The following is a 20,043-nucleotide window of genomic DNA, read 5'->3' as shown; positions in this document are numbered from 1 at the left end:
AGGTGTCCACATACATTTCCACAAATGCATATGTATGGATATGTTCTGTAGATTTATTCATTGTACTGTGCAAATGGCCTGCTAACTTTCTAACAGGGCTGATACTTTCTTTAATGCACTGCTCTGCATTAAGTTTGATTTGTCAAATCCAATTTTCTAATTAACTACTATTTAAATAACAGTGGCTGTGTTATTATGGCATTATTTTCCCTAAAAAATCCATTCCACTGTTCTTGCTGCACAGCAGGTGCTGGAGAGCAGTCCTGACTTCTGTGCTGACAGCTTGGATTGAGGTATAAATCTTTATTTATAGAAGCAAAGAATTTGTTTTATTAATTATTTTTATGGAGTTTCAGCCTGTGTATCTACTAATTGCTTCTCCCTGCTGTGAACATTGGTTACCAGGGGAGTACTAGCTACATGTGTGGTTGGCTCATAGGTAGGTGCACACATTGTTTCATGGCAGGTTTTTACCCATTTTTTTTTGTGAGATATAGTAGGGAAATTCAAAACCCTGACCTTCTGTGAGACATCAGTCACTGAGCATGAAGGCAATTCCACTCCCTATACTGTCCTTAAATCTGGGGTTGCAAATCCACTCAACTGTAGAAGACATGATTTATTTCATGTGGGCTGCCATGACTCTGCTAGAACCAACTGCTGCCATGAGGGAAGAAGGCATGCCTCCCAGATCTCTAGGGTGGGAATTGAGGTTTGTCTGCAAACCTTGCCATATTTGAATGTTGGCTCCCAGTTGAGCTTCAGTGGATGCATTCTGATGAGCAAACACAACTCATGTGCACTGTGCAGTGTTGGAGCTGTGTGCTGAGAGGCAGCTGAGTATTTCTGCTGAGGACAATGCCTGGGAATTCCTAATGGCTCTGGATGATTAGCCAGGGTCCAAGGAGTGGTTATATATGTATACTTACACATACATCCCACACTCACACGTGTGTGCATATTTGTACATGTGCTCATGAGTGTGTATAAGAGCATATTTAGACATAGGGAATTTTGCTTGACTCTCTATTAAACACGTTTTGAACATCACTAAGCCCCAGATATGAAATGTAAGATGCTCCAAAGTCTGCAATGTTCTGAGCCTGTGCATAATGCATAGGCAGGGACTTCCACAGCTGGCAAACCATATGTGGGCACACTGAAAACATTGTACTAGGTTGTGTGGGAGTGGAATATATGAAAACACAAAGATATTTCATGGTTAGACATGGGTCCTTTGCTCACAATGCCATTTTATATATTGTCAAAGAATCTTCCAAAATCTGAAAAAAAAAACCCTGAAATCCACATCACGTTTGGTCCTAAAACCTTCAGATTAGGGCTACTTAAGCCGACATATACCCAGTATAGAGCTCAGCATGGAGAGGATATGCTCTCTGTCTCTCTATGAACTGACTCTAATGGGTTGCTGATTGATTGGTGGGCTGAGCAATGCTCACCCTGATGACCTGAAAGGTCTCACTGTAAGAGATGCCATGGGGAGGGCAGTATTTTAAATGAGATCGTGCTCATAAGGACTGTAGTTAATACTTCAGTAGTTCTCCAATGACCAATTAGTGAGAAGAAAAATAACTACAAGCATCCTGCAGCTCTGGCTCCAGAGCTAATGCAATTCTGAGAACAATGGTATGACGTCAGCTCTCAACCCCACAAGCAAACAGTTTAGGATCTAGTTTACAGATACTAGGCCTTGAGGATACATGAATAGTCTATCAAGAAATTTCAGGGTTGGAGAGATGGCTGAGTGAGTTAGAGTGCTTGCTTTGCAATCATAAGGACCTGAGTTTGAATCCCCAATGCCCACATAAAAATCTGGGTATGGCCCTGCCTGTGCCTGTAACCATTGTGGGAGGCAGAGACACGAGGATCACTGGACTTGCTGGCTCCCAGCCTAGCTCCAGGCTCAGTGAGAAAGCCTTCATCAAGGGAAGAAGTCAACTCAGAGATTGATGGAGTAGGACATCTGGCATCCTACACACACACACACACACACACACACACACACACACACACACACACACACCACCACCACCACCACCACCACCACCAACAACAACAACAACAACAACAAAAGTCATGAAGTTAGCACAATGCTGAATCATCTCTTTGTGGGGACATCTTCATTTATTTTGGATTAATATAAAGCACTAAGAGTCATGCTGACAATCCAAAACAAGATTAAAGAGCTTCCTGAAGCTCACAGTGGTCTCTGAGCATTTGATTTCATGACATTACTAGGGCTCTTTCAGAAATTATGTGTAGCTAAGCACTGGGGCCTTTCTCCAGGGCAATCCTCAACTGCTGCTGCCTTTGCTCTTTCATTTTTCATCACTGTGCTTACTCCTGTTTCTGCTGTGCAGTATTGCCACATCAATAACTATAAATAATAAATCACCAGTCCATTTCCACAAGGCACTAGTCACCCTACTTGCTTGTGACTTGGGACTAGTTTATCACTGTGTACCTGTGTCCCATGGGAGTAGGGTCACAGTGTTATCACATAGGATGAGATTTAGTGATATGTGCTATAGCTTGGATATATATACATATACATTCACACATGCATATATATATTTCATTTTTCATTAGTAGGCAAAACACAATGTATGCACCGTAATACAGTCTCCCTCACCTTCTATCACTATGTTGGTTTCCTTAAATTCACTGTATCTGGGCTGGGCAGTGGTGGCTCACGCTTTAATCCCAGTACTCCGGAGGCAGATGCAGGAAGATCTGTGTGAGTTTGAGGCCAGCCTGGTCTACTGAGTGAGTTCCAGGACAGCCAAGGCTACACAGAGAAACCCCCATCTTGAAAAGCCAAAACCAAACCAAACAAACCAAAAACCAAAACCAAAAACCAAAACCAAAACAACACCCCAAATTCCCAAAACCAACCCCCAAAACCCAAACAAAAACAAATCCCCCCAAACAAATCACTATCTATCCATTCATCTATTACCCACAGATTATTCATCCACCAACCACCTATATCTGTCTATCATCCATTCATCGGTCCATTCATCACCCACCTGTCACTCATCCCCCCCAACACACATACAGACATACAGACATTCTATGTATATTGAATATAACTGTATGAGATAATAAACTCTGCTGGTATTTGGAACATAGAAGCAAAACAGAGGATCCTAGAAAGAGCCCAGGCTGAGGCTTGTAGCAAGGGCAACTGTGCTATGGCACTTTCAGCTGCCTTTGCATACAGTCTTTGCCACTGTTCATTACACTTGAAGACGGACAGATGACGAATGTCACAGAGAGCCTGTGTAGTCTTAAAAATGTGGCTTGGAGAAAGAGAGGGTGCAGCTCTTACTGGATTGTTTCAGAGGTGCTGGAAGGAAAAAAGTGACAAGAAGAGCTTGGAGGTGAGGATACAAGATCTTGGGATGTCCTAGTGAGACTCAAAGCTCTCCTGAGATAGGGAAATTGCCATAAACAGAGGTACAGGCCTAGGAATGTTCTCAGGAATTGCTTGCTAGTGTAATTGCCTAAGAGAAAAGAGAGTACTGTGATTTGCTCAAGGTCACAGCAATAACCAGAGGTCATTCCAGGAATAAGGCTCAATTTCCTGCCTGGGGCTAATAGCCTTCCCCTGGTATCTATTACAGTAAGTAGCTCCTGGAATGCAGTTATTGGTTCTCCTTTCTCCCTGTAATTCTGTGGTGTACTCAAGCTCCAGTCTCTGACCTGTAAAGGCAGTCCTTATGTCATCGAAAAGGCATCCTCCGCTGTCCTTGTTTTCTCAGTCTTTGAATGACAGCATTTTGGCATGATATGACAGTTGAAATGCAAGCAGAAATGTCATCTCTTTTATACCTGGTGCTGTTGGAACACTCAGGAATCACTGACCTGCTTGCATACTTTCCAGCCAGGACCAGCAGGGCTGCTGACTTCCTGCTCAGTGTGGCAGTGTTTGGAAAAGTGCCAATCTGCTCCTTGGCCTTGTCCCCAGCTTGCTTGGGGAACAGCTGCCGAATCAGGACACATATCAAAAGTGAGACAGCATTGTGAGGAATTAATCAAATTAGAGAAGTTGCTGCCATGAGCAGCTCAGAGCATCCCAGACAAAAATCCCAGCAACAAAGGGTTCAATCGGCCTGCGGAGTCTCCCAAGGGGACGCGTTTCTTCTGTGTGTATGCTGTGTGTCAGAACTAGGCACAGCGCTAAAAGTGGCAATCTGTAGTGGAAACTGATTAATTTTCTCTCGGGCTGTTTGTGAATCTGCAGATTGTCAATTTTCCCTGTCAGAGGCACCAGACATGCAAGACAGGAAAACCCTGGGAGTCTGGCCCCAAGTGGACTTTCTGAGATTGGCAAGTGGTTTTAATTGAGGAGGAATGTTGTTATGGAAAGCCTGGTGGGTTGTGGATGGGACAGGCCCCATCTGGGTGCACTTGATGATTCAGGCATGTGCTGGCTGCAAAAGCTCTCTGCTCTTGACCACAGCTGTGCCTCCACTGAGGCTGCCACTGAGCTGGAGGGCCGTGGAACAACGGCTGGTGTTGCTCCAGGGACCTGGCACATGGAGAGACATGGAGGCCTGTCTGGAGCAGACTGTCCAGCTGCAAACACTTCATTTTGTACAAAAGTAGTCCACCGTGGCTTGCCAGTTTCCTGGAGAGGAGGTGTCGGTGGGGTTTCTCATCTGAGGTGAGCTGACTGATTCTTTTATGTGCTACAGGGGACATACACCCAAATCTTGCTTGGGAAAATGTGTATCTTATGGGCACTGAGGGAAATCATTTCATGGCATATTAATCCATTGTCCAGGGCAGCTACTCTGCCATTTCTGGCTTTAATGTCTGGCTTTTAATGTAGAAAAGCAGGTGTAACTATTCACACTGGACTCCTTCATAGACAATGGCATGCTTCATCTTGGTGTGTTGATTTTGAACACACCCATATATTTTACATTCACACAGAACTCTGAAAATGGTTACTTTGCAAAAGCAGTTAAGTATAGTTGCGTATCTAAAATATGTTGTGATGTTTATACCAGCACTTTCCTTCCCCCCTAAGGGGACTAGATTCCCATAGTTCAAGGTCAGCTTCCCTGGGAAAGCCTATATTATATTTTGTTGTCTTGGGTTTATGTTCACGTTGAAGTCAGAGCAGGTGTTGGGGGCATTTACAATGCTGATATTACAAGTAATTTCACCAAGTGATCATTAAAAAAATGATCAGACTTCAAAAATGGAAGTGAATGTCACTTCTGGCCTGATTAGGGCAAACAAAACAAAACACACATTTCAGCATGAAGAGTCCCCAGAGAGCTGTCCGTAGAGTTCCCTGAATCAGAAGCAGGGAAATACTTAAGAGCTAAACACATCTCTGAATGAACTCTTTGGAAGTTTTGTCCCTAATTAGCTTGAAGCATGTGCCCCTGGAGGATCCAGGCTTGTCCCTGTGACAGCTGCTAGAGTCGATGTGTCACAACCTCTTTAAATACTGCAATTTCTGTGTTCAGTAATGGTTTTCATCTTGTGAGAACATTTTGCAGAGTATGGGTAGCACACACGTGTGTGCATACAAATACACACTCACCGGGTTGGGTGTGTGCATGTATCTATTCACCATTAAAGGACTTATCTACCTCACAGCTCTTTTAAATGAGCAATCCCATGGTTTGACACCAGCTAAGTATGCAGTTCGAAGATCAAGAGTATTGACACATACAGACACCAACTCTTTTGTGCTCTTCTGAGACTCTTCCTGCTTCTGTTTCTGTCAAAGAGATGTGGGTAGCAAAGAAGCAGAAGAAAATGGCTGGGAAGACAGTTTGGTGGGTAAAGTGTCAGGACCCATTGTTATTGACTCTGTTCCATCCTAAGGTCTGAGAGTTCAAACCTATTCTTCTTGCTCCTCAAGGTTAAACAACAGGATGTTTGGCCAAAGGCATGGCTACTAGATGTCTTGACCCTCAAGATCAAATAATAGGATGTTTGACTTAGGGCATGATTACTAGATGTTTTGAGTATTAAGGAGGTAATTATGTTTGTTTGTTCCTTGTATATTGGTAAGGGAGTCTTTTGCCCTCCCCTTTTGATTGGAGTATATAAGGGCAATGAGTAATAAATATTGCAATGCAGTATTTACTGATGGTCCTCCAGACTATCTTCTGTCTCTTGCCTCTTTCTTTTCTCAATCCTCACCCCACTTCCACACATGTTCGAATAGGTCGGCTGGTCCTGACAGTAAAGCATTTCCTGTGCACAGTGAGTATCTGAGTTTGAGCTCATGTAAAAAGCTGGACATGGTAGCAGCTCATTAATCCTAATGGGCCTATGGAAAAATGGGAGGTGGAGACACAGAGTTCCTGAAGCTCACAGGCAAGCTAGTGTATCACACACAGCAGTAGCTAACAGAGGAACTCAGACTCAAACCAGGTGGAAGGGGACAACAAGCATCTGATGTTCCCTGGCTTCCACGAGCACACTGTGGCATGTGTGTACCTGTATTTACACCCTGCCCTAATGTCACTTCAGTATGGATGAGAGGACCGTAAGAATCCCTGGTAACCAACTGACTGTGGGGTGTGCAGGATGCAGAGACCTTGGAGAGTAACCAACACAGACCCTTCTCTTGTGAGGTCCAAGAATTGGAATGGATAGGTCCCAGAAGAAAACAAATTTTTCTTTTTGATTTGAGTTTGAGACTTTTTTTTTTTTTTGAGGCAGGGTTTATCTGTGTAACCTTGGCTATCCTGGAACTCACTCTGTAGACCAGGCCCAACCTTGAACTCACAGAGATCTACCTGCTCCTGTCTCTCTGGAGTGCTGGTATTAAAGGCATGTGCCACCACAGCCCCATAAATTTGAGACTCTTAATTGTGAGTTACCTAAGAGAAAACAGATAACCCTTGGGGCTACTGGAATACTCTTCCAGGGGTAAGGGTGGGGCAGGGTGGGGCAGCATACTCATGTAGTACATTCTATTCACCAGTAAAACAAAAATTAAAATGTGTCATGAAGATGTTATAGGCCATATGTATTCAATAGATCAAGGCTAACAGGAAGTTAGCAAAGGGCATTTTCCAGAGGAAAGCCTTGTCACCTTTTGCTTTAGTTGGCCAAGTGCCTCTAGCCTCTGCACTTGCTCTCATGGATTTTTTCCCTCTGTGAAGCCTGAAGACCAACGCTCCTGGTCATGCCAAGTGCTTCTCCGAATGTTCTGGGTGTCTGAGATTTGGTGATTCTGCCCATCTCTATCCTTCTCCACTTGGGCTGGCTGTGGTGTCTACAGCAGTGCACCGCATGCCTTAGGCAGAGCTTTCTCATGGGCCTTCGGAGTGTTTCACCAGGGAAAGAAGGAAGCAGATTGTGGAATCAACAACCTTCTTGAAAAACAAAAGAAAGACTTCAGAATTTCTTGAGAAGATGCCAACTGGAGCTCGGGGGATTTGGGAAGGTGCAATAAGTCTTCTTCCCCAGCATCATTTTCTGGCTCCCCTCTAGAGTCTCCAAACACTTGGGGATGATTGTTTAGCTGTGTTTCCCTTTGTCCCTAAGACACCCTTTTCCCCGGTGGAAGCAATCCCAACCATCTGCACTCAGTTCCTGGGAGTCAGGCCAGGGTTTGGCATGGCCAGCCTGCAGGTAGAGAGTGCTGAAGGAGCATCTGAGCAGCCATCCACAGGGTTTGAGGCTGAGGAGAATGTGATGCAGACTGTTATGTCAAGATGACAACAGATAGACGGTGAGTAGAAAATGGGGGCTCCTTCCTCCTGGTGCCAGAATTGCAAGCTAGGCACTTCGTGGCTTTGTAAATGATTTATTTTTCTTTCTCTCCCTTTTAAGGGAGCTGAATGTGATCCCTTAATGCCAGATTGTTGGGGAATGTACTTCTGTGTATGTTCATCTTATTGTTTGTTGAATACAGTACTGTTTGGCCAATGAGGCAGCAAGTTAGGCGGAAGGATTCTGGGAAATGTAGTAAAGAAGTGGTGATCCAGGCAGGAAGTGATATAGCAGGGAGACTCATATTTAAGGAAGGATAAGCAGGAAGTGGTCCCTTTTCCCCTTTGCTCTTCCTCCTGCTCTCTGTTTGGAGCCACCATGTGATCCCGGGGATAAGGACACCAATGGAAGGCGTCTGATAAGTCATAAAATATATTGATTTATGATAATTAAGACTGAGCTAGCAGATGAGAAATTAGCCAAGCAGTATTTCTACCTAATATAAGTCTCTGTATTATTTTGTCCATCCATGTGGTGGGCAGAACTCAGGTGGCTGGCGGAGACCATCCACGTGGTGGTAGGGCTCTGGCGGCTTTTGGAGGAAAGATTTATCGTAACACCAGATTTTCCCATCTTCAGTGGCAATCTGCTTCCACCTTCCTGCTGCAAGTGAGTGCTGACAGGATAGCCATGCACTGGACCCAGCACAGCATGACAGCTCTGTTTGCTGAGAGGACAACTGGAAGGGAGGTAGGAAGGATGGTGTTACTTGGAACTGAGCAAAGTTTGGAACTTTGGGGAGATTTGAAGTGGCAAGAAGTGAATAATTGTACTAAATGAAAAGTGAGCAAGCCAGGATGCATTCCCCAGCCCCTGTATATCCTTAGACAGTAGCTTGGCTTGAGTTCCAGATGCGCCTGGCACTAGTGTGTGAAACCCTTCATCTCTCAGGGCCTCCACATACTCATCAGTGAAAGGAGGATAGAAATAAAGTTTACCTCACAAGACTGTTGGGAGTGACTATATGAAACAGGCTTCACAGGGTGACAGCTGGTCTGTTGCTGCACATCTGTAAAGTGCTGTGCGTTCTTCATTTTCTGTATTCCCTGGTTTGTGGAGATGTAAGGACAGAGGATGATTTGATACCAAGGTCTCCATCTGACTTTTTGCTTGTGTTTTATAGCAATGTCCCCATCTCCATTCTGCTAGTTGTTGTTCTGGGAATTGAATTTGAGCCATATCCATGGCCCTCTGCACTGAACAACAAGTGTGACACCAACCATCTACACTGAGCCCCAACAATCAGACAGCCTCAGAAAGCTGATGAAAATGATGCTGATGAGAACTGGAATCATAGGGCATTCAGTAGCAGGCTTATGTTTGCTCACTAACTGATTTGTTTGAAGATGAAGCTGGAAAATTTGAAAATCTTTACAGAGAATTTTCCCCCTAAGGCATCTATAGCCATTTTGCTTGTTCATTTCTGTTAAATCCAAATAAATAAAACCGATCAGAAGTAGATGGCCCAGGAAAAAGGCTGCTTTGACCTGCACACCCAATTCTATTTTACTCAAAGAGCTCAAGGATTATGGGTCACCTGGCCAGAGACTGTAGTTTTCTATTTTGTTGTGGGTGGCTTTTAGCCCACAGTGTATTTATACCTATTTCGTTTTAGATGATATTTAGCCACATTAAATGAAAATGCTTTTTCATTGGTCACCTGGGTTTAATTGAGGTCTGTGAAAAATGTGCAACAAGTTTTTCTATTAGGGCATGCAGCAGGTGATTTGCTGTCTTGGTCAATCAACAACCATTATATTGCAAAGAGAATGGCCCGGTTTTTGTTTTGTTCCTCCTACATGGACTTGGATGTTCTTGGACTGCTGGCAAGGTTCTCCCAGGCCTTCCATGCTCCTCACTGAGTCTCTTAGTGCCCAGCCTTCCAAGGTGACAGCAGATACCACTAATAGGAAAACCACAAGCCCCGCTGGCTCACTGCAACATAATGGACCTGGGTCAGACATTCACTCCTCTGGGCTGTAGTTTTCTTGTGGCAAAAATTACAAGCTTATTCTGACCAAAAACACCACCAGGTGGTGACAGCGCATGCCTTTGATCCTAGAATTCTGGATGTGGAGGCAGGCCGATCTCTGAGTTCCAGGCCAGCCTGGTCTACAAATCGAGTTCCAGGATAGCCAGGGCTACACAGAGAAACCCTGTCTCAAAAAACAAAACAAACAAACAAAAACAGGAGCTAACAATCTTCAGGGTTCTTTTATAGTACTGAGAGTTTCTATCTATGGGCAGCACTATGGTAAGCCACTTGTCATACAGGACTACCAAGGAATTCTAATGTGGCTAGCTGGCCTAAAACCAAATACATGGGAAGTATGGACTATATTATATTCTGAAGAGCAACCACTAGAAAGAAGAATACAAAATATTTTGGATATATTTGGTTAAATAAAGTATATTAATTGAGTGAGCATTACCTATTTATATTTGGGTACTATGCTATTAGACAATTCACACCACATCACATACATGGCTTCCATGACATCAGTACTGTGAAAACAACGGGATCGAATCAGTCTCTAAGGAATCTCAAATGTCTACTGCTCAGTGTTTCAACCTGATATTCTTACACCATGAAAGTCAAGTTTTCGAAATTCCAGCTCTTCTTTGTAAAGACAATCAATGATGATGGCATGGTGTGTGACACTAAACTCCTCTCATGCAACTTCTGTGGAAGTCCTGTGGGCATCCTAAAGTTAGAGTGCTCTACAGCTGACATCTGAGGGTTGTCTTCACTCTTTCAGCAAATACAGCAGAGTGGGCGGGTGAGAGGGCTCACCTGGCAAAGTTCTTGCCACCAAGCCTGACAAGCTGAGTTTGATCCCTGGAACCCACATAGTGAAAGGAAAGAACTAACTCTGGTAAGGTCTCCTGGGACCTTCACATATGCCCTGTGACACGCGGACACACCCCAATACCCCAAACAATACATGTAAAAAATAAAAATAAAATAAAGCATATTATTAAAAGTAACTATATTCTTTGAAATTTTTTCTCTCTCAATCTTCCAATAATTAAGACTATAGTTAATCAGAAAAATACCAGTTTTTACACCTTAGCATATTTTTATAGATTCTATGAAAATCACAAATATATAAGAAAGAAGTTGACTTCAATGGAAAGAACCCAAGATGATTCAATTTGCCTTTATAGTTTTCCATAGTGAATATGTTGCTTCTACCAAGAGGAAGTATACTTTATTTAAAATGGCATCATCTACCCACTCTTTTGACTTTAAACTTAACTCAGTTAATTTGTATGCTGAATGTCTTAGAACTCCTAAGGCTTTTCTCTCTTACTATATTTGACTAAATAGTAGGTGCTTTAGATTTTAGTTTCAGTCTCCTACAGATATTTAAATAGTTCCATGACAATTACTGGTGAACAGCACAGGACTTAGTGACTATCTACGTGAAATAGCCAGGAAACAACCTAAAAATGCCCACCTGAAGGCATGCCATAATAACAGCACACATTTGTAGTCCAAGCTACTCTGCAGCTCCATCTTAGATACTTGAGGTCAGCCTAGGCAACATAATAGGATCCTGTTTTAAGCAAATAAAATAAAACAAAGATTGCTGTATACAACCGAGTCCCCAGCAATGGGAAAGCTGCTGTTGCACATAGGTCAGACCAGCTTCTATAGACACCCACACACTCAAGAGGCTCAAGCACCCTCCTTTACCTGCCCATGTACAACAAAGACAATGGAGGTAGCAGCTATGTCCCTGACATTTATTTCTCTTACCTGCCCTCTGATGTCAGAAGCCATCACAGCCAGAAAGCAGCGATCAGTGAATGCTATTGTCCAGCTCTTTGCTTCCGTTTTATTCAGCTAAGACCCCAGCCCCCGTAGCTGTGCTGCCCATGGATAAAGAGTGCCTTCCCACATCAATGAACTTAATGTAGACAGGCCTTCACAGGTGTGCCCAGACTCACCCAATGTAGATATTCTTTCACAGGCTTGTCTACAGGCTTGTCTTCTAGGGTAATTCTAAATTCTATCAAGTTGACAACATCAACCATCACACAATGATATGCAATGTTACTTGTCCTCTAATCCCTGTGAGGCAATAACTCCATGGGTGATGATCCTCTGAAACACAGTACTTACTGTTAGTTGTAAAGATGGCTTCTCCCTCCTGTGGCACAGGGTCTGGGTCCTGGACCACCTGCAGGGCTCCCACTGTCCTCACAGCAGGGTCCAAAGTGACTGAGCTTTCATTTACTGTTGTGTCGCTGGCGCCTGTGATCTGATTGGTTGGTGGGCCTCCTAGAGAGCCCTCAAAATCAATGGGCAAGTCGTCCATGCAGTCAGCATTGGGCTGAGGGGACAAAAAGGATCCATCTTAGGGCATATCCTTGGTTTAGAAATGCAATGTGTGCAGCCTAAATGTTTTGTCTGAATGTAAAATTAAACCCATTGCTTCACTGTTTTGTTTTTAATTGCTTTATTAAAAATGTTTTTATGTACACACACACACACACACACACACACACACACACACACACACACACACACGCACACATATATATTAGTTTTATTGTCATGAGAAGATCATCCCACATTTCCATTCTAAAGGTTCCTTTTAGATATAAATGTATTTAATTTCAAGTGTACCAAAATCTCTACATTTAGATAACTAGTTAGGATGAATACATGATCTTTATTTATAATGATAAAACTAGGACTTCCTTTTATATAGAGAATTTATTCCCCCACACAGGATGGAGCCAGCAGCCTGCTAATTATTGTCAGTCTCATGCATTGTTTATAAACATGATATGGAAGTGAGAGGGAGCAGAGTCTTACTCACTGGGAATTATACAGGGAAGATACATGCATGTACATGCACACACACATGCACACTTACACATACACACATACACACACACACAGAGGCTGAGGCTACTTTTAAAAAAATATAAGCCAAAAGTCAGCTGTAGAAAAATATTTCAATGCACTCAACATGGGATTAGTCACACATTAGACAAATCCATTACTCCCCTTCTCTTCCAGATGGACCTCTGTCTTTTTTATTATTGGAGACTCCATTTCCAGTATGTAGCCTTGGCTGCCTGAACTTGCTATGAAGTTCTCTCTCTGTGTGTTTGTCTGATTTGTAGATTGGCTTCTTTGTCATGAAGCATGATGATTCCATGACTTCCTGCTCCCAGATTCTGCAGAGCATGACAGTCAAGGCCAAGGAAAGGGAATCCCAGGTTTGTATTCAATGAGCACCACATTGATGCTCACAGTCATTGAAATCAGAGCCCTGTAAATCGGGGCAAGTGAGGAGCCCTGAAGAGGAGATCTGCAGAGCTGTGTGTGCGTTTCTTGAGATCACACTCGCACTTGCTGCCACCATCCTCCAGTTCCTCAAAGCAACTCATGTCTTTTCTCCTTGCTCTTGTCTCTCTGCTTTTTCCATCTCTGTCTGAAGTTAGTCAATTCACCAACACTCACTTGCCGGAAGATAGTTTATAGAATGAGTGATTCACTGTTGACTAAACTTGTTGATTTTGACTTCGAATGGCAACAGTCATTATTATCAACATTTTCTCCCCATTAGCAGTCTCTCTATCTTATCTAGTCTCTTCTCTATTTTGTGCTCTCTCACCAACAAGCACATCATCTAGAGTAACAACACCTACAACCTACAGCATCTACAATAACAACACCAACACCCAAAGCATCTATAATTAAAATACCAATAACCACAACATCCACAGTAACAATATCAACAACCACACCAATCACAATGTGAACAATCACATCATCTGCAAGAAACACATCACCAAAAACCACAACACCAATAACCACAACATCAACAATCACAATAAGAATATCAACATCTCCAGCAACACCTCCATCAAATCAACACCGTATCGGTCATCACCACCATCAGCACCACAGCAAAACAACTACAGCAGAGGCATGGGTCTTCTCTCTGTGTAAGGAACAGGGTACAGGAGTCAGCATGACCAAACACACTGTAAGCTTAGTCCAGCTTGTTATTCTGTCCTCACCATCAGCCTTTGGAAACAGAAAACACGTGTTCCCTTAGATCAGTGGTTCCTCTTATACAATACCTCTGCTTAGGATGACATATGATACTGTCCTCCGTTTCAAACTGATCCCTGGTGGTTGCTGATCACTCTTTAACAATGTTACCATTTCTAGGTAGGGCTCCTCCCAAGCAGTGGCCTTTGATCCTGTAGTGCCTCATGTGGCACTTGGGTTTGGTGGCTAGTTGTCTATGTCTTGTTCTCTTGCCACTGTTGACAAGAGTCACAATGAACATCCACATCATCTTGATTTTGATTCCCAGGCTTCCACATCATGTCACAATGATTAGACGCTCAGTAAATATTGGTTTGAGTATTTTACCCGAGTCTCAGATTTCTGCTCTCAAAATTGGGTGTGTAAGATTTTTGCCAAGATCAATGACAGTAGGATTTTAGAAAATACTTTAAGGACTATAAAGTTCTGTGCAAAACTGAGATATGCATGTCACAAACATAAACAGTCCAGTGCATGCATATGCAATGATTTGTTCAATCTTTGAAATTGTGACTGTGTTTGTTTACATTGGTGATTCTCTTTTCCATGCTCGGGCTTTGGTACAGTGCATGTTAACAAAATTCTTATTTTGTGGGTCAGGAGAAACTTTGCTTTCTTCTTCACGAAGAAGATGGAGGAGAGATAGTAAGATATCAATGGCAACAGGTACAACAACTTTGGCTTGGATGCGTCAGGAAATGGATCAGCCTTCCAGAACCTCCCAATTTATAGTCAATCTACATGGATAATCAGAAATTTTTCTGCCTTTTGAAAAAAGCCAAAGGCTTACTGTTTAAGGACTATATCCAAGGCTATCTGCTAACCTACTTAGTCTAGGCACTGAAATTCAGGTAGCATGAGAAAAGTCCCCAGATAAATCAATGGCTAATAATTAGAAGCTGTGCCTTCACTAGCTCCCCGTTCAATGGTGATTGGCATCCTGTTCACATCTGGAGAACAATGATGGTGGGAGGTGTTTACTTGCCTCAACTGCTGGGTCCTGTGAGAATTGGGAGGAGGACTCACAAAAACTACCGTTCTGTAAGAGACACCTGCACCAGATGGGTAGGTGGGGGATGAGGCACTGTAATGGAGGCCAAGGTTAGAAAACTTCTGGAAATAATGAACTCTTGCACTGTATTTCACTGTATAAACGTATGAAGTTCTCAGAAATAAAGAAAAATAAAAAAGAACCCTTCCTTCTCCCTTTAAGATTTCTTTTGAGAAAATGTTATAGAAAAATGTGCATTGCTATGAGGATTTCATCAATCATGAAGTGTACTCTTGTTTAGCCCATTGTGGGAAAGTACAAAATACAAAATGCTGTCCCCAGCTCTTGGATTTTGATTTATGTTTATTTGTCAATTACCACAGGTAGTACATATGCACTGAGCTAAAAATAGCAAAAATACAAACAACTGTAGTACACCTAAACTGTCTGTATTTGAGTAGTCACATGGGTCAAAATCACAACGTCATTCGTGAGTTGACACTCTTGCAAGGGGACTTGGGGTGTAATTCATAAATGTGATTTTGAGATCAATTGCATTCTAGACTCCAAGTTCTACAAGAGCACTCAGAGTAGTTGGGGATCCAGAGGTGAAGGACCAACAGATACCAGAGCGCAGAAACGGGTTCTTCCCCAACCGTCCTGGGCCCTTAGTCCAGTACGGGGATGAACAGAGTGGAATTCCAGAGATTCTTGGAAGCTGGAGGCAGGAGAATCACAAGCTTGAGACGAGCCTGGATTGCCTGTCTAGGGTGATTCTGTAGTAAAGTAAACTAAATTAAACTTGAATTGAGAGTATAGGGAAAATTAAGATCATTTCTTTAAAATGCCTTTAAAAAGTGTCGGTATAAAGAAATGTTTCCTAATTAACACAGCTGTGTGCTGATCCAAAGTTTAAGAAAGAAACAATTACTACATTGATGCATTTTAGGCATAGCGCTGTCTGATAATAGCATGATGGGATGGAACCAAACCCTAAGTTCCTCCCAGATCTTGAATCTGTCTTCATCAGGACAAAAGAGCCCTGGAGGCAGAAACGTGGCCATATGCCTTGATGCTTCCCTACAGGCACACGCTGCATGTGCCTCCTTCGCGGGGACGTTCTGTTCTGTGGGGTGAGTGTGGATGTGTCATGTTCTTCAGCTGGCTCTTTAAAATCCCTGGCAAAGCCCAAAGATGCTACTGATGTTTATTTTTTCTGGGAGCTGAGTGTGCTAAGTAAAGTCTCACACAGACTTGTCAGGCATTGGAGTTCCAGCCAGAGTGTTCAACTGCTAAAAGTTAAAACGTTATTTAGTTTGGAAGGAAGCCAAAAGGCCACTCAGTATTTCTATTTTAGAAGCAATTAACATCAATATTTGGAATTCAGTTAGAAGTAGCTTCTGGAGAAATTGTGCTTCCATGGGAAAAAAAAAAATCTGGAATCAAGTATTCAGCTCAAAATTTAAGCACAGAGCAAGGGTTTCTTTGCTTTCTTGTCCCCACCAAAGGGAGGAGGACTGTAAGGAAGGCTGGGAAGCTTCCCTGAGGCACAGGAAATATGTGAAATGATCCACATGCATGCAAGCACATGTGTGTGAGCACATACATGCAAGCTCACATTGCACACATGAAAGAACGTACATGCACACATGTCAGCACACACTTATACACATGAAAAGCCACTCATGCATGGACAAAAGTACTCACATACACACATTCATGTGAGCACATGCATGTATGGAAGTGAGAGACTAGGAATTAGATTCCCTTGTAGGCAGGCAGATAGGGAGAGGGACCATGTTTGGTAATAAACGGTGAATCTCAAGACAGCCAGCTTTTTCCTCCTATGTTTTCCTCATGTCTCCCTGTGTCTTCTCGGATTTGGTGGCCTGGCTTGTTTCTTTTCCTCATTGGCCCAGAGAGAATGACACCCAGCAGATGGTGTCTCATCATCTCTGACCTGGAGCATCTTCCTATGGCATTTGTCTCCCACCAGCAGGCCCCCTGATGTTGGATGGTCAGGTCAGACATTATCACTTAGCAGTTGTGGACCAACCAACCATCTTATCTGTCTTCAAACTGACCAACCCTAAAGTAGGGTAGTAAGCTCTTTAGAGGCTCCAAAACCCCCAAGCCCGGAGAAGAGACTGGAGTTTTGGGTTTTCTAGTCCCTGCTCTGTGGTGCAGAGGGTATTTTCTTTGTATGTCTGCTGTTGCATGTGTTGCTTCACTCCCAATAAATGCCTTCCTCCAACAGCTGATTCTGTCTGCCCAGCTTGAGATTTCTCACTGCCTCCTGTTTTGCTTCAGATATCTCCTGCTTTTTGGTTCTTTAACTGGCAGAGAAAACAAACCTAATTAAGACCCACAAGCACACAATGTACATGTGCAATACAGACACGCTCGTGTACACTTTCAGCTGCACACACATCCATGCATGCGAACACACTTGCAAGCAAACATGAACACATTCTCCTTCTTCCTTAAAATAATCAGTTACAGCCAGAAACGTGAAAGGCAGTCACCAGTCCCTGCAGATGTGGACATCCTCTCGTGTTCCTGACTCACTGTGAGTGGTTTGAGCCTTGAAAGCACTGTGTATGACAACTGTGGTCTAAAAATTAAATATACTGTGTCTACAATCTAATTCAAAGCTCCAGTCTCTTGAGTGGATTTGTGTTTGGTGGATCAGCTGCCACTGAGGCAGCTGGCAGAGGGCAGCCAAGCCAGCTAAGGCAGGATCTTAGAACATTCTCGGGCACACTGTTCTAATTAGCCCTTTGGCATGAGAGACACTTTGATACGTAATCTGGCCCTCATCCTCTAGTGATATCCTGGGACCATTAGCATTCGCTTTACTGCCTGTCACAATAGCTAGGAGTGGCAATGACAGGTGGGAGCAAGGAGGCGGCAGGGTTGATCTGGTTTCTGTGTTGGGTTTGGAGGCTCCTTTTAGACAGTGCCTATAGTTTCCTCATGTCTGTCTCCCCCTGGACTTCTTGCATTTGTTGGTCTGGCTTCCTTCTTGTCCTCATCAGCCCAGAGAGGACGACACCCAGCAGCTGGGGTCTCATTAACTGCCACTTGTGGTGTTCATTTGATACAATCCTGGGATAGGTTTTCCCTGGAGCATCAAGCCAGCTGGCAGGATTCTGAACCTAGGGAGTCACTAAGTGTCAGAGAACACATCACTTTGAGGAGCAGCTGATGGCAGGGTTGGATTTAAGTGGCTCTGACTCTGACTTCCTCTTTGCTCAAAGTCTGCATAGATGTGAATTTAGCAGACACTTTGATTGATATTCTTGGTCTTGCTCATCTCCTCCCATGGGTGGGAGGGACTATTCCCCCTGAATGCTTGGTGATCAGGAGGCAGCAAGCACCCAAATGGTGGCATGTAGATCTCCTTAAGGACAAAGCAGTCATGGTAACCAAAGAGGTCATTAGTGTTCAACTGACCCATTGAATGTCTTCTGCATCTCACCTGTCCTTGAAGAGATGCCTGTGAGCTATGCAAGCAGCACCTTCCTTGACTCACAGACAAATGGTGGACATGGAGTGGTCAGACAGAGCAAAGGTGACAGGAGGGTTGTTTGAATACAGAGGTCACTGGGTAATGCCAACAAGGGGACGTGGGAAATCCAGGGAAGATGCTTTCTTCCTGCTTTGGTGGTGATGTGAAAAGACAGACATGACAAGGCTATAGGCTGTACTGTGCTTACCGGGATCCCTAGGGCTTTAAGAATGTTCATCTTGCACATGGGACAGGTGCGATGGTCTAGAAGCCAGGGGTCAACACAGGACTTGTGGAAAAGATGCCTGGAATGAGAACCATACACCTTAGAGCAGTGGTAACTGAGGCATGCCCTAGACTGCTACAGCCCATTGACCTGTCCCAGCTCCCTCAGCTGACAAGTGCCAGAGATAGGACTCTTGGACCAAAGCATTGTTTTCTGCTAACTGACCTCAGATCTGCCTGGATTGACAGAGTGCCCCATAGGGTTTGCAACAGACTCTTTCAAGATTTTTTTTTTTTAAAAGGTAGCGGCTACAGAAACAGAGAGCTCCCCTCCCTTGGTGGCAAGAATGCAAGAGGGGACACTCTCCTGCAGGATGACTTGGTAAAGGCTTGTGTTCCCTTCCCTGAAAGTTTACTTTGCCACAATCGGAAGACAACTGCAAAGTAAAGGCTGATTTCAATTGGTGTATGGGTGTCTAAGACAAGGTCACAGGAGTTCCTGGAAACAGGCACACAAAGGACATGTTGAGCTGTCCTGGTGGCCTGGTGATTGTCAAGTAAGAGGATGATGTGAAAGAGTCTGTGGTTGTCAGTCTCAAATGCCAGTTTCTATAAGATCTGGTCAGTCTGTCAGGGGATGGGCGTGTGTATATAACATCCTATCTGAACTTCCAATATGGCTCAGGAGCTGGCTTGGAGACTCCGTGGACAGTTTGCATCAAAAGATTTCTCACTCCCCATGGGTAGAGGTGTTAGAACTTCCCACCTGGGTCAAGAAGAGCCAGAACTTTCTGTTTGGAGTGGGAAGGCTCATTTAGAACATTCCATCCCTGTCTGGATCTGTTGGGTTCCATAAACAAGTACTGTAGCTAACTAGAGAGGTTCAGGAAGCAACCAGCCTATAAACTGAAGTGAAAGGCAGGTGAACTCAAATTTTGAGGATGACTTAGCAGTCTATGGGATAGGACCAGGCCTGAGAGTGCTCAGTTGATGATGTTTTTGCTGTACAAGCTTGAGGACCCAAGATTGATCCCCATCCCCCCATGCCAGGTGTGGTAACTGTGCTCGTCATCTTTGCACACGCTGGTGGGGCAGAGGCAGGGCTCACTGGCCAGCTGGCTTAGCCTGAAGAATGGCAAGCTCCAGGTCTCAGTGAGAAAGCTTGTCTCACAAACAAGGCAGATAGCTTCTGAGGCACAATGCCGCTGGTTGGCCTTAGGCCTCCACAAGCACTCACACACACATGAACATACAGGCTTCCTGGTGGGAGCAGATTATAGAGGGAAGAGCAGTCCTGGGGCTACATGGGTCTATTTCCAGCCTACTACTGCTCAGGACACCCTGCACATGCATTTGCTCGGGAACACATTCACACGTCCATCCTTTTAATGAGGACATATGCCAACAATGGATGGAGGTCAACACTTAGAGTAGCACTAAGAATGTTGGTGACCCGGCTCC

General features: G+C 43.8%; 1 protein-coding gene across 1 annotated transcript in view; it reads right to left on the bottom strand.

Moving 5' to 3' along the window:
• Rnf150 (ring finger protein 150) overlaps nucleotides 1–20,043 on the bottom strand; it is a 207,565-nt gene that overhangs the window by 36,301 nt on the left and 151,221 nt on the right. The window contains exons 6-7 of the mRNA XM_027406133.2: nucleotides 18,566–18,662; nucleotides 11,906–12,116 (exon numbers count right to left, since the gene is read on the bottom strand). Of these exons, the coding sequence (XP_027261934.2) occupies nucleotides 11,906–12,116; nucleotides 18,566–18,662 (308 nt within the window). The remainder of the gene's footprint in view (nucleotides 1–11,905; nucleotides 12,117–18,565; nucleotides 18,663–20,043) is intronic.

The sequence above is a fragment of the Cricetulus griseus genome, chromosome 3 (genome assembly GCF_003668045.3).
Source record: "Cricetulus griseus strain 17A/GY chromosome 3, alternate assembly CriGri-PICRH-1.0, whole genome shotgun sequence".
Classification (NCBI taxonomy): Eukaryota; Metazoa; Chordata; class Mammalia; order Rodentia; family Cricetidae; genus Cricetulus; species Cricetulus griseus.
Note: the sequence above shows the minus strand (reverse complement) of the source record. Positions and strands in the feature narration are given on the sequence as shown.